The sequence below is a fragment of the Nuphar pumila genome, chromosome 3 (assembly GCF_984573655.1).
Source record: "Nuphar pumila chromosome 3, dmNupPumi1.hap1.1, whole genome shotgun sequence".
In the NCBI taxonomy this organism is placed as follows: Eukaryota; Viridiplantae; Streptophyta; class Magnoliopsida; order Nymphaeales; family Nymphaeaceae; genus Nuphar; species Nuphar pumila.
Genome location: NC_143251.1, coordinates 142,803,880 through 142,816,207, shown reverse-complemented (window position 1 = coordinate 142,816,207; position 12,328 = coordinate 142,803,880). Strand labels below are relative to the sequence as shown.

General features: G+C 39.1%; 1 protein-coding gene across 1 annotated transcript; it reads left to right on the top strand.

Moving 5' to 3' along the window:
• Positions 1–707: 707 nt before the first annotated feature.
• CHIL (Chalcone-flavanone isomerase family protein) lies at positions 708–4,107 on the top strand. Its single transcript, XM_090000381.1, has 5 exons — positions 708–772; positions 957–1,040; positions 1,400–1,558; positions 2,402–2,628; positions 3,799–4,107. Coding segments are annotated over exons 1-5 (633 nt in total). The 5' UTR covers positions 708–771; the 3' UTR covers positions 3,961–4,107.
• Positions 4,108–12,328: the final 8,221 nt, after the last annotated feature.

Sequence of the window (12,328 nt, the reverse complement as noted above, 5' to 3'; positions counted from 1 at the left end):
TTCATCCGTACACACCGGAACATGCGAATTTGTGTTCCGGGGAGAACATACAACACCCTCCCCAAGCCCATAATGCCTTTACTGAGTGTAGATTGTCATACCTGGATCAGAATAATCATTTTAAACAATTTTATCAGATTCACCAGAGTTTTGGCATGGTGACTATCAAGTCAGTTTGGCACTTGCTATCCTGTAAAGTTTGCTGCCCCAACCCCAAAAAACTTTAAGCCGGGTCGGATCTCGTTGAGCTCATCATCCCCACATCACTTGTAGTTTCCAAGTGAGCCGCATTAGAAGAGGGAGTATCAGTCGATCAGATGTAATGTAATTGCATACTTTTAGTGTGCTGCTGCACCTGATCTTCACTCTCCATCTTTGAGATACAGCCTGTCAGCTGTGGGGCGCACCAGCAGATGGTGGGTGATCAGGTGCAGTAGCATGCCAAAAGTGTGCAATCACATTGCACCTGATCTTCCCTGTATGTGACAGTGGCATTCCTCAAAACCTACATGTAAGAGGAGGGTAGATAAGAAAATGTGCAATCTACCGGTCAAAAAGTTTAGACAAAAACAGGTGGATCACAAGGTGCCACAACTACTCACAAAGAGTTTGTTGTTCAAAACTAAGCCCCATAAATGAACCTACCCCAACTTAACTCACGCCCCCAGCTACCATGGTAGTTCCATATAAGTCCCCATGCATGAGCATAGTACCCATTAATTCCCAAGAAACATTTCAACCAAGTTCCTCAAATTCAGTGGGAAGCCACAAAGTAAGCTTCTTGATGAACATGTTTGAGGTTTTTTTTTTTAATCTTTCTTTCTTTGGTTATGCTTTGTGAGCCATTGTTTGTGGTGCCATTACTTCTATGGTTGATTCAGTGGCTCCCATTTTGAAACCACCTTAGAAATATATATGGTTGTTTTCTTATTTGATTTGTTTTCATTTACATGCAGTGGGTACAGAGATGGTCATGGTGGATGAAATTCCTTTTCCTCCTGAGATCATAACATCCAAACCCTTGTCATTGCTTGGGCATGGTAAGAGAGACTCATAATTCGAAGGGGAATGGCAACAAGTCCTTTATTCTTAGCTTACCAATTAATGTTCAACCTGACAGATCACTTTTATCACTATGCATTATAAGGCTGTGAGGAACCATGTTTCCCTGGAAAATGAATTCCTCCAAATCTGGTCTAATTGAGGGCTACCATCTTGGTGGAATTGTACCTCAGTGCTCGTTGGATCATCTGCTGGGTTTGAGAAAAAAAATCATAATTTTAGACCAATAATCACCCACTCTACATGGCTTCAAGTGCACTCATTGGCATAGGAACTTGGTTTGCATCACATTCAAGATATGGTGACTCGCTTGGTGTTGATAATGAATTTGCTGCAGGCATCACAGACATTGAAATCCACTTCCTGCAGATAAAGTTCACAGCCATTGGGGTGTACCTTGACCCTACCGAGGTTGTGACCCACCTGCAGGCTTGGAAGGGCAAGTCAGGTGCTGAACTGGCTGCAGATGACTCCCTCTTTGAAGCCCTGGTCTCAGGTGAGTGATGGTCGAAAGGTCATATCGTCAGATTTTTTACATGTAACCAGATTCGGATATCCATCAGTTTTGGTAGCATCAGATCTGATTTTGGCTTACCAAATCCGACTAAGCTGAGTTAGATTCCGTCAGATATCAAATAAAATCCGATCCTTAGGCATCTCTGGTCCCGATGAACCATCTCTCTTGAGATGGATGGGAGTCATTGAGTGAATGGCACAGCCAGCATTTTAATTGCTCTAATCACGTGTCCAGCTGTCTTGGTATGGGCGGTGCAATAAAAACGAAGCATTATATTACTGATTTTCACAGGGACACGGCCCTGACAAGGACCTTTTTTTTATAGTTTTAATAATATTTTCAACAATAAATATACCTTCCATTCCGTTAGGGGTAGGGGTTAAATATTAGGTACTAATGACAGTACCACACTATTTAGTAGTTTGTTGCAGGTGTTATCTGCTTAATTGGACTCTAATGATATGATTGTCAGCTTTCTTTTCTTAGTAGAAACTTGCTTTGGATCGAGCTGTTTCAACATAAAATCTATTTTTTTTGTATCATGAAATTTTGGTACATTTTCTGCCATTAATTAAAAAAAAACTGTTTAAACATAAAAAAATTATAACCTAAAGCGTGCTTATTCTTTTCATTAAACAAACTATATAGATAAATCTGCAGGATTTGATGTATGAAGCACTCGAGTGTTGACAACTTTGGTATTTACCAATAGGCCATGCTATATCATGCAAACTTACCAATAAGAAGATCATCATCTAAAAATATTAGCGCCCTTATATCTTATTTAATCTGATTTTGCATTGCATTTATTTGTTTTTACAGCTAAAGCGGAGAAATTCTTGAGGGTTGTTGTAATAAAAGAGTTAAAGGGAGCGCAGTATGGTGTTCAGTTGGAAAGTGCAGTGAGGGATAGGTTGGCTGCAATTGATAAGTATGAAGAAGAAGAAGAAGAAGCCCTCGAGAAGGTGGTAGAGTTTTTCCAGGGAAAATATCTTAAGAAAAATTCAGTCATCACCTTCTTTTTTCCTTCCTCATCCAACACTGCAGAGGCAAGTATCAAAAATCAAGTATTCATATCAATGTTACACTGTGGTTCTAGGAAAATCCAGAGCTTCCTTGGATTTCAAATCTTCTATCAGTAATAGAAACACTGAAAATCCAGGAAAAACTGGATCTGTGAAAGTATCCAAGTAAAATCCAACAAGGAATTTGTGTTTCTTTACATAATTAAATATGATTAGAAGAGCCCTTTGCTTTAAATTATGATGAACCCGCATTGTGGAGTTTTAACTGGAAGTGAAAAATGGGTGGATATGGGCCATTTTCTACAACAAAGCAATGGGTCCCAGTACATTTCCAGGATGCTAAGGGAATTCCCTCTCATAAACAGAGAGTAATTGCCAGCAACTAACATGACCTTGAGCTAATAATTTGAAAAAGTGTTATTCACCAAAAAAAAACTGGCTTTTCTTTATAATTCAAATTCATACTAAAAAACTTATAGTTCAAAATAATACCTAGTTTTAGAGAAATGTGTAGCTTCCGGACCATTTATCTCCCATACCATCTTAAACTTGTGTTTATTGTTTAATCCAAACCTATAGATGTGTTTATCACTGTTTATTCACTAAAAACTATGCTTTTGACTGAATCAAGTTAACAAGAATTGATGATTTTTAGTTAGTCAAGTTTTTGGTGCAATATGATCCGTTTATTTCTTAAGTTAAAAACGTATCTAGAACATGAAAAATGTTCAAACCGATACATGTTTTCTACTAAATAAACCACACATATCACATCTATGAGTTTAAATTACGCAAAAAACACATGCAAGTATCTTTTCTAAATGCATCTAGAACAGTCTAGGAGATAAATGGTCCGGAAGCTGCACATTACTCCATACTGCTATTTTTATTCTACCCATAGTTGATAGTTAATAAATTAAAAAAAATACCAGTTTAACTCTCATAAAATGTTATCTTTGCCAAGTTTACCCCATCTCTCTCTCTCTCTCTCTCTCTATATATATATATATATATATATATATATGTGTGTGTGTGTGTGTGTGTGTGTGTGTGTGTGTGTGAGAGAGAGAGAGAGAGAGAGACTTTTTTCTTAAGGGTAAAATCATGAATTTATGAGAAAATAGGACAGGCCAACTAACCCTTAATTATGGGATATGATTGATATAGTGTCAGTTGACTTGTGGCTAAATGCAGATTGGGTTTTCAACCGAGGGGAAAGAGGAAGTGAAAATGAAAGTGGAAAACGAGAATGTTGCAGGAGTGATCAAGGCGTGGTACTTGGGAGGGAGCAGGGCAGTGTCTGCCACAACTGTGGCTTCTTTGGCTGATGGCTTGGCAAAACTACTAGCTCAGTGAACATGTTGATCTCTATTTTTGTTACTCATGCTGTTACCATGTGAACCTTGTCATGCTAACGTCTGGGGTAATAACCAGATGCGGACTTTATTTGATCGGAATTAGCTGCTATGTATGGCGTTTTAAGAAGCATTACTTTCTTTCTAACTCTTGGCACCTAGCTTTATGCACACAAGCAAGTGTTATCATGTTTTAGCAACAAGAGCCATGAAGATGAATGTTGCCGTACGATGATGACGGCTAACTAAGGTGGACGCCCACAAGGGCTCGCATTTCCGGCTAGGAGCAACCCTGGTTTGTCACCTGACATGAAATGACCATAGTTCAAAACCGAGACATGGTCAGTGTTCGGCGGGGGTGGTTGGGCAGAACACTTATATCAGTCTTCTGTCCAAAACACTGTACTTGCTTCCTTCAAAACCCTTAGGAGGTATCCTGTGATGTATGGTCGTAGCTGGGTGTACTCTTCAGTGGACTGGGGCGACCTCAAGGGTTCTAACAACTGGAGGCCTGACAATGTGGGGTTGTTGATGAGGGAATTCTCACAGATCAAGTGAACTGCCAAATCACTTTTACAAAAGTGATTTAGAATCAGCAACGATCGGTGAAGATGTGAAATTACTTTCTTAATGTGATTTGACAGATCACTTGATCTACTCTCCCCTCCACACATCAGAAAAGATGAAAGGATGGATGACCTTTTTGGAAGATATCTGTCATCCAAGTGTCACAAATCTCATTCTCCAGAAAATGTTGGAGGGGAGGGGGTGGGTGGGGAGGGGGTGGGTGGGGATCTCATGATACATTGAAATTCTATTTTTCCTTTGTAACCTTAGAAAAACGTTGGCATATATATAATATAAAATATATATGCAAAAATATAAAGGAAATATAAATAGTATACAAAATATTACAAGTGTTTTATTGTGTTACTATGGCACTAAAAATTTAATTGATGTGTGATATTTGACAATAATGTCATATCTGCTTTTGAAAATATCATGACAAAATCGTTCTATTTTGAAAATATATATCACTGACATTTGTTACATGGCCTTAAACCTGTCTACCAACTACAGAAGACATCAAACTCAATCCTTTATCATTCTTTCGTTGAGTTGCAAAATTGTGGTTCAGTATCTTCAGTTGGCACTAATGCAGGAAATGCTTCAAGGGAGATTAAATGCTGATATTATTCGACAAGATGGCACTAGATGGAGAACAAGACTGTCTCAACTCAATCATTAAAGAAAGTTATTCATAATTGAAATCTTTTTGAAAAGTGGGAACCTTATGTTTGCAACTTGTGAGGGCTTTAACCTATCATTAAAAAAAGATAGGCTTTAACCTCCCTTGTGGGAAGACCAAAATGATGATTTCCCAAGAATATTGAAGCATTTCAATCTATGTGATCTTATATTGATGGTTAGGCTAAGCTCTAAGAAAGAAGATAGAATATCAAGTTCTTAGGCATCCAAAATATTGGAAAAATGAGCATGAACATTGCTTTATACTGTTAAGATTCTGATTAAAATGCAACAAAACGTGGATATCATTTGTCATGCATCCTAGATAACATATAACTTTTTAAGAAAACAGATTCAGCAACTAACATCAACAATTTGCCACTTTTTTATCTTTACAAAGCCAACGGCAATTCCCCATAACTGATTTAATTGAGATCAGGTGCAATGTGATTGCACACACTTTGAGTGTGCTGCTGCACTTGATCACCCACCATCTGATGTTGGGCCCCACAACTGACAGGCTATATCCTAAAGATGGAGGGTGATCAGGTGCAGCAACACACTAAAAGTGTGCAATCACATTGCACCTGATCCTCCCTCACTGACTTCATGATGCGATACAATGGGTGATCTAATGCGGGTGTCAAACAGATAAGCATCCCATATGATGCAATAAAGACCTTTCAGATCACGTATAACATGAGGTCATACTTAATTAATACCTATCTTATAAGTTGCTGTAACTGTTGGTTTTATCTCCTATTATTAAGGGTTTTTTTTGTACATCGATTGTATATAAATACTTCTTCATAATCAATACAGATGTGAATTCAATTCCCATGTAAATCTAATTTCACATGGTATCAGAGTTGAAGCCTATCGTCTGTGCAAACGAGCCTTTGTGATCGTCGGTTGAAGACCCTCATTGTTTGTTCTGCAACACCATTGTCTCTGTTGCATTTCACATTGTTGGCATCTCTTGCCAGTCATCGTCTGTTCTGCAGCACCACAACAGAACACACCTTTGGCCGAGTTTGTGTCGATCCCCTCTCTAATGACACTGTCGATCCTCACCGTTGGTCAAATATTTTTTTTCTGATGATCCATTTTTTCACCCTGTTGCACTACCACAGGAGCACTGTCCAGAGATCTGCGTTTTTTTTATCATACTTGGCATCATAGTAGCAGAGATACCAAGCAAGAAATCCACGCCTTCTACATCCCTATATCAACTTTACCATTTAGATAATTCGGCCATGGTTATTGTATCCACCCCTCTCATGGGTGACAACTAGTCTACCTGGAAATGAGCAATGAGAATGGCGTTGAACACAAAAAATAAACTTGCTTTCGTAAATGGCTCATTACCGTAGCCGGAACCTTCCTCGACCGAGTATCCTCTGTGGAATCGATGCAATTATATGCTACTATCATGGATTCTCAATGTCATTTCTAAGGATATCACAAATAGTATTATCTATGCGGATCTTGCAAGTGAAGCATGAAAAGATCTTGCAGAATAATTTTTTTGAGGTAACTCTACTCGTATTTATCAACTTAAAAAATTAATATGTGATCTACGCCAAGACCAATCTCCTTTGACCACATATTTTAAAAACTTAAAAACCTACAGGGAGAAATTAAGCTCACATTCTATAATCCCAACCTGCACATGTGGTGCATTTAAGGAGTACAATGAATGCCAATAGAGGAAGAAAGTATTTGAATTTCTCATGAGCCTTAATGAATCCCTCTCTAGGATTCATAGTAATATTTTAGCCATGGATTCTTTGCCCAATGAGAGTCGTGTTTACTCGTTGGTAAGCCAAGAGAAGACTCAACGACTCTTGACGCCATCCACAAATGTTGTCTCCAACTCGACCGCATTAATAGCCAAAGGCATTGGCCAACGCACTGGTCACCAAATTGATAATTGAAGCGTTGGGAGAGGTTGCAAACGCCCATGATGTGATTATTGTGAGATGCTTTGTCATGTTAAGGCTCTATATTATAGCCTTGTAGGCTATTCGACAAGCCATCCCAAAAGTCAGACTCAAGTGAATAGTAAGATAAATATTGTCAATGATAAAGTAGATGCCAATGAAGAAACCAGTGCAACCACACATTTCACCAACTCAAACCATGGGACGTCTGCATTAGCACAACTAAATATGGATCAACTTAAACAGATAGCTGAGTGGATTAATTCAGACTCTAAACTGGCTTCTGCCAATCTTGCAGATAACACATCATATTCTCATTCATTTTTCTCTTTGTCCCATGCTTCTTGGATTATCGATACAGGAGCATCAGATCATATGACTCCTCATTTAAATTCATTATTTGATGTTCAGTTTATGTTTAAAGAAAAAACTGTTAGATTACCCAAATGATCAGACCATATGGATAGCCTATTTCGGGAAAACTCAACTATCACCAGACCTAATCCTCAATAATGTTCTTCATGTTCCTCATTTTTATTATAATTTATTATCCATCAAAAAACTAAATGAATTATTGAATTGTGTTGTCATGTTTTTCCCCTCATTCTGTATTTTTTAGGACCATTCAACGAAGAGGCTCATTGGAGCAGGTAAGCTTTGTGATGGACTCTACCATTTTGACCCTCTCTTTTAACTTAGTTGTGCCTTTCATGGTACCAAATTATCGGATAATCAAATTTGGCTTATGATACTTGCACATCCCTCTTATGTTTGAATCATACATTTGTCTAAAGAACTTGGTGAATTGTCTTCTTATTTTAATTATTTATGTGATGTATGTCATCGAGCTAAACAAACTCGATTTCATATTCCATTCAATTCTAATAGTAGCAGTGAATTGTTCTCTCTTGTGCATTGTGATACATGGGGATCATACAAAACACTAAAACACACAAATGCATATTTTTTTCACTCTTGTAGATGATTTCTCAAGATGTACATGGGTTTTTCTTATACGATATAAGTCAGAAACTTTCTCTTTTTTTTGACAAAATTCTTTGTCATTGTCAAAAAGCAATATAAAAGCCAAGTACAATGCATTCAATCTAACAACGATGCCGAATTTCTGTCACAATATATGCACAAATGTTTTCACCAAAATGGGATTGATCACCAACGGTCATGCGTGAGAACTCCTCAAAAAAATGGCAAGGTGAAACAAAAGCACTGTTGTTTCCTTGAGGTTGCACGAGTTTTACGTTTCCAAGCCAATTTATCTATAGAATTTTAGGAAAATTGTATTCTCTTAGCTACATATTTGATCAATCACATCCCTACCTATATTTTACACAACCAAACTCTTAATGAAGTTCTTTTCAAAAGAAAATCACACTGTGATCATTTACTAGTATTTGGATGTTTGTGTTATGCTTCAAATTTAAGTTCTATTCGTGACAAATTTTCTTCAAGGTCCCAAAAATGTATTTTTATTGGATATCCTTACAATAAGCGAGGATACCATCTTTATGATATGGACACTCATGAAATTCTTAACGGTCGAGATATCTTATATTACGAAAATGAATTTCCTTTTATTACCCAACCTCAATACGAGCCTACTCACATGACATTTGTCATACTTAAACCCATTAAGGATATATTCACCAATCTTGCACCCATTGTTGTCGATGATCATAATGACCAACCATCATCACCAACCCCACACATATCTGTAAAACCCTATCCCATTGCACACCCAATAGCTCACGCTCCATATGCGCATACACATACCTCCCCAACTCTTATTTTCAACACCCACCATTCTACCAGAGTTTGCACCCACCCCTCCTACTTACTCGACTATATATGTTTCTTAGCCATGGTACCAAAGCAAATCTTACCCATGCCTCCTGATCATGCTTCTTCAGGTAATCCCTACCCCATCCAAAATTCTCTTTCTCTCTCTAATTTTTTTTTTGCGGAAGCAAGAGTATGCGTGTGCACAAACACGAGAGCAAAGAGACAAAGATGCAAAAAGCTTCTTTATAAATACTTGAAAGCAAAGTACATCAAGAGGGGAAGAGAGGGTCCGAATACACGGGGTTCTTAAGCCGTAAGGCATTGTGGGGCACTCAAGAGTGCCAAAGAGGTATATACATCAAAGCAAAAAGGTGAAAAGCCTGGCAGTCCGGAACACGCTCCCCCACCTAAGTTGGCACCGTCCTCGACACCAATTGCTCATGGTAGTCTTCTACAAGTTGTCGATGTTGAAACATGTTGTTGGCCTTCTCCCAGGTGACTTCACATTATGGCAATCCCTTCCACTGCACTAAGTACTTTTTGACTTCCCCTAGATAGTTGTTGGAATGGTTGAGAATGACTTCTGGTTCTTTGACTGTTGAGGGTGCTCGCTATGGGATCAGAGCACGTTGAGGCATGCTCCGTTGAGGGTCTCCTTTATCTTCATGGAACGACTTCAGGTTACATATGTGGAATACAGAATGCACTTGAAAGTTTGCTAGCAAGTCCAACCGGTATGCCAAGTTTCTTATGCGTTTGATAATGGTGAAGGGACCATCATACTTGCGGATAAGGTCTTGGTGGTGGCTCTGAAAGATAGTTGTGCGGTTGGGAAAGAGCTTGGCCAACACCTTGTCTCCAACATGAAATTTTGTTGGACGACGCTTCTCATCTGCCCATTTCTTCATGCGCTTGGTCACCTTGTTTAGATATGCCTTCGCCAACTCTGTTTGATCTTGTCAGTTCCTGACGAACTGGTATGCATAAGGTGCTTTGCCACATCTTCGCGTAGCAAGAGAGTGCGGAGTTTGCGGTTGTTGTCCGGTTGTGACTTCAAATCGACTGTGACCGGATGACTCGCTCGTTTGAAGGTTTTAGCAGAATTGAGCCGCATCAAGTAAATCAACACAATCCCTTTGGTTGGCACTGATAAAGTGTCGCAGGTATTCCTCCAGCATGTCATTTATTCTCTCTATTTGTCCATCAGTTTGGGGGTGAAAACTTATGCTGAAATGCAAGTTTGTCTCCATTAAGTGAAACACTTCTCACCAAAACTTGTCAGTGAAATGTGCATCACGATCGCTAACGATGCTCTTCAGAATTCCCTAATGCTTGATTACATTCCGCACAAACAACTTTGTCGTATCTGCAACTGAGCAGGTGGCAGAGGCAGGCACTGTAATAACCTTAATTTTTAGGTTTTTATTTAAATATATTATGATATATATTTCATAACAATGTGATTTGGGCCCGGGATCCAAGTCGCGGATCCGGGGCCCATAAAGGGATAATTATGCCTAAATATTTGCGTTATACTAAAATAATATTAAGATTAGTAATAAAAGAGAAATATACATAAATACATATGTATATATATAGCAAATTCGAGGATCCATAGTTGGATCCACTTGGATCCAACTTACGGATCCATATTGATGGGGGTTTAAAATTTTATGTTTAGTGTGAAATTAAAATTTTATAAATTTTTTTTTTACCTATCCGAGGATCCACAGTTGGATCCATTCGGATCCAACTTGTGGATCCATGTAGTTTGGGGCCGGGTTATGGGTCCCGGGTTCAGACCCGAGCCCCACCCCCATGACAACCCTTTTAAAGAAAGGGGCAACCCGATAAGGGTTGCCTGTTAGGTCTTCAGCAAAGCAAGAAAGGGGCAAGAGGGGGGGGGGGTCGGCATTAAAAAGGGAGGTGGAAGAGGGGGTCTCACCCTCTTCCCTCATCTTTCTTTTCTCCCTTCCCTCATCTCTCGCCCTCGATCTCTCTCTCCCTCTATCTCTCTCTCTGTCGAGTTGGGTGAGAGGAGGTCGTCGGTGAGCTGCGGCAGCCCACATCCACCATCGCCGACCTCCAACGAGTTTCCTTTGTCACGGCATTAAGAGGAGCATCACCAGCCGACCCTCTGCTTTGCGTTCCCAGCCTCCGATCGCCGGAAAAACTTAAAAGGTATGGGCTCTCTCTCTTGAAATCGGGTGAGAAAGGGGGTATAAACTGGATCTTATGTAAAAAAAAAAAATGGGAAATCTCATTTTGATATTCTGTGGTTTTTGGCTTTCGGTGGGACGAATCACAAGGAGTTAAAGTGCGAGTTTTTCACATGCTAATATTTCACATGCTTGAAGGATTTATTTTCAGCAAGCAAGGGAAGTTTCAGCTCGAATGGGTTTAGGGTTTCAGGATGGCTTTTTGAAACCATTAAGAATCGGGTTCCTGGGTGTAAAACTGATTTTTAAATTCGATCGGTGATTTAATATGAGTTGGGTATCACTTGTTTTGTTGGGAGTTCATGATTAGGTTATGAATACATTGATCTTTCTTGTTGTATGATGTCCAAATTTGTGGATTTACCCTGATTCCAATTTAAAGCTATTCAGATTTTTTAGCATGTCTCAATATACTTGTATGGGTTCACGATTTGAGGTGGTTCAACATACTAAAATTTTATTTGTTTGTTCACCTGTTAGTTTGAATCCCTTGTGCATAATGGACTTAGGGTACGTATGAGTAAGGTCTGCCAAGAATGTGAAGTAATAGGATGCACGCATGGTAGGATCTTGTTATGACAGGATATACTGATTCTTTTTATCTCATGTATTCGGTACCAAGCTCTTTACCCAGCAGGGTGATCTGTGGTTTTGGTAATGGAGCGATTGTTGTCATAATCTCTCTACCCTAGCAAGCTACAGTGATTGTTTCATCTAGATATGCAGGTTTATCATACTTAATGAGCATCCGTAGGATTTAAATTATGCCTTCTTGCTAATACCTTCATTTTATTGTTTAAGATGCATACAGATCTATTTATCATCTTCATATAAGGGGTTCTCCAGTAGGTGTTACTTAACACAAGCATGTAATTAAATTGATTCTTAACTTTTGTCTATGGCTATATACATTGACGTGGAGTTTTGAGGGGAGTTTTGAGGGGGCGACGGTGTCATGGAAGTAGTCATTCATTGTGTCCTTAATGATCTGGCGTACATTATCACCGGAAAGAATAGGTTGTTGCTTGGATCTTATGTCGGCGGAAGAAGTCTGTGAGCCGTAACTGAAAGAAGCAATAACTGGTGAAGTGTTCAGATTACTCCCAAACCCGAACACGCGACCTTTTTTGGGTTCACCTGTTGCAGTCACCCATGCTGC

Coding starts and splice junctions, on each gene's coding strand:
- CHIL (XM_090000381.1), top strand. Junction 1,041..1,399: donor CTTGTCATTGCTTGGGCATG/GTAAGAGAGACT, acceptor AATTTGCTGCAG/GCATCACAGACATTGAAATC. Junction 1,559..2,401: donor CTTTGAAGCCCTGGTCTCAG/GTGAGTGATGGT, acceptor TTGTTTTTACAG/CTAAAGCGGAGAAATTCTTG.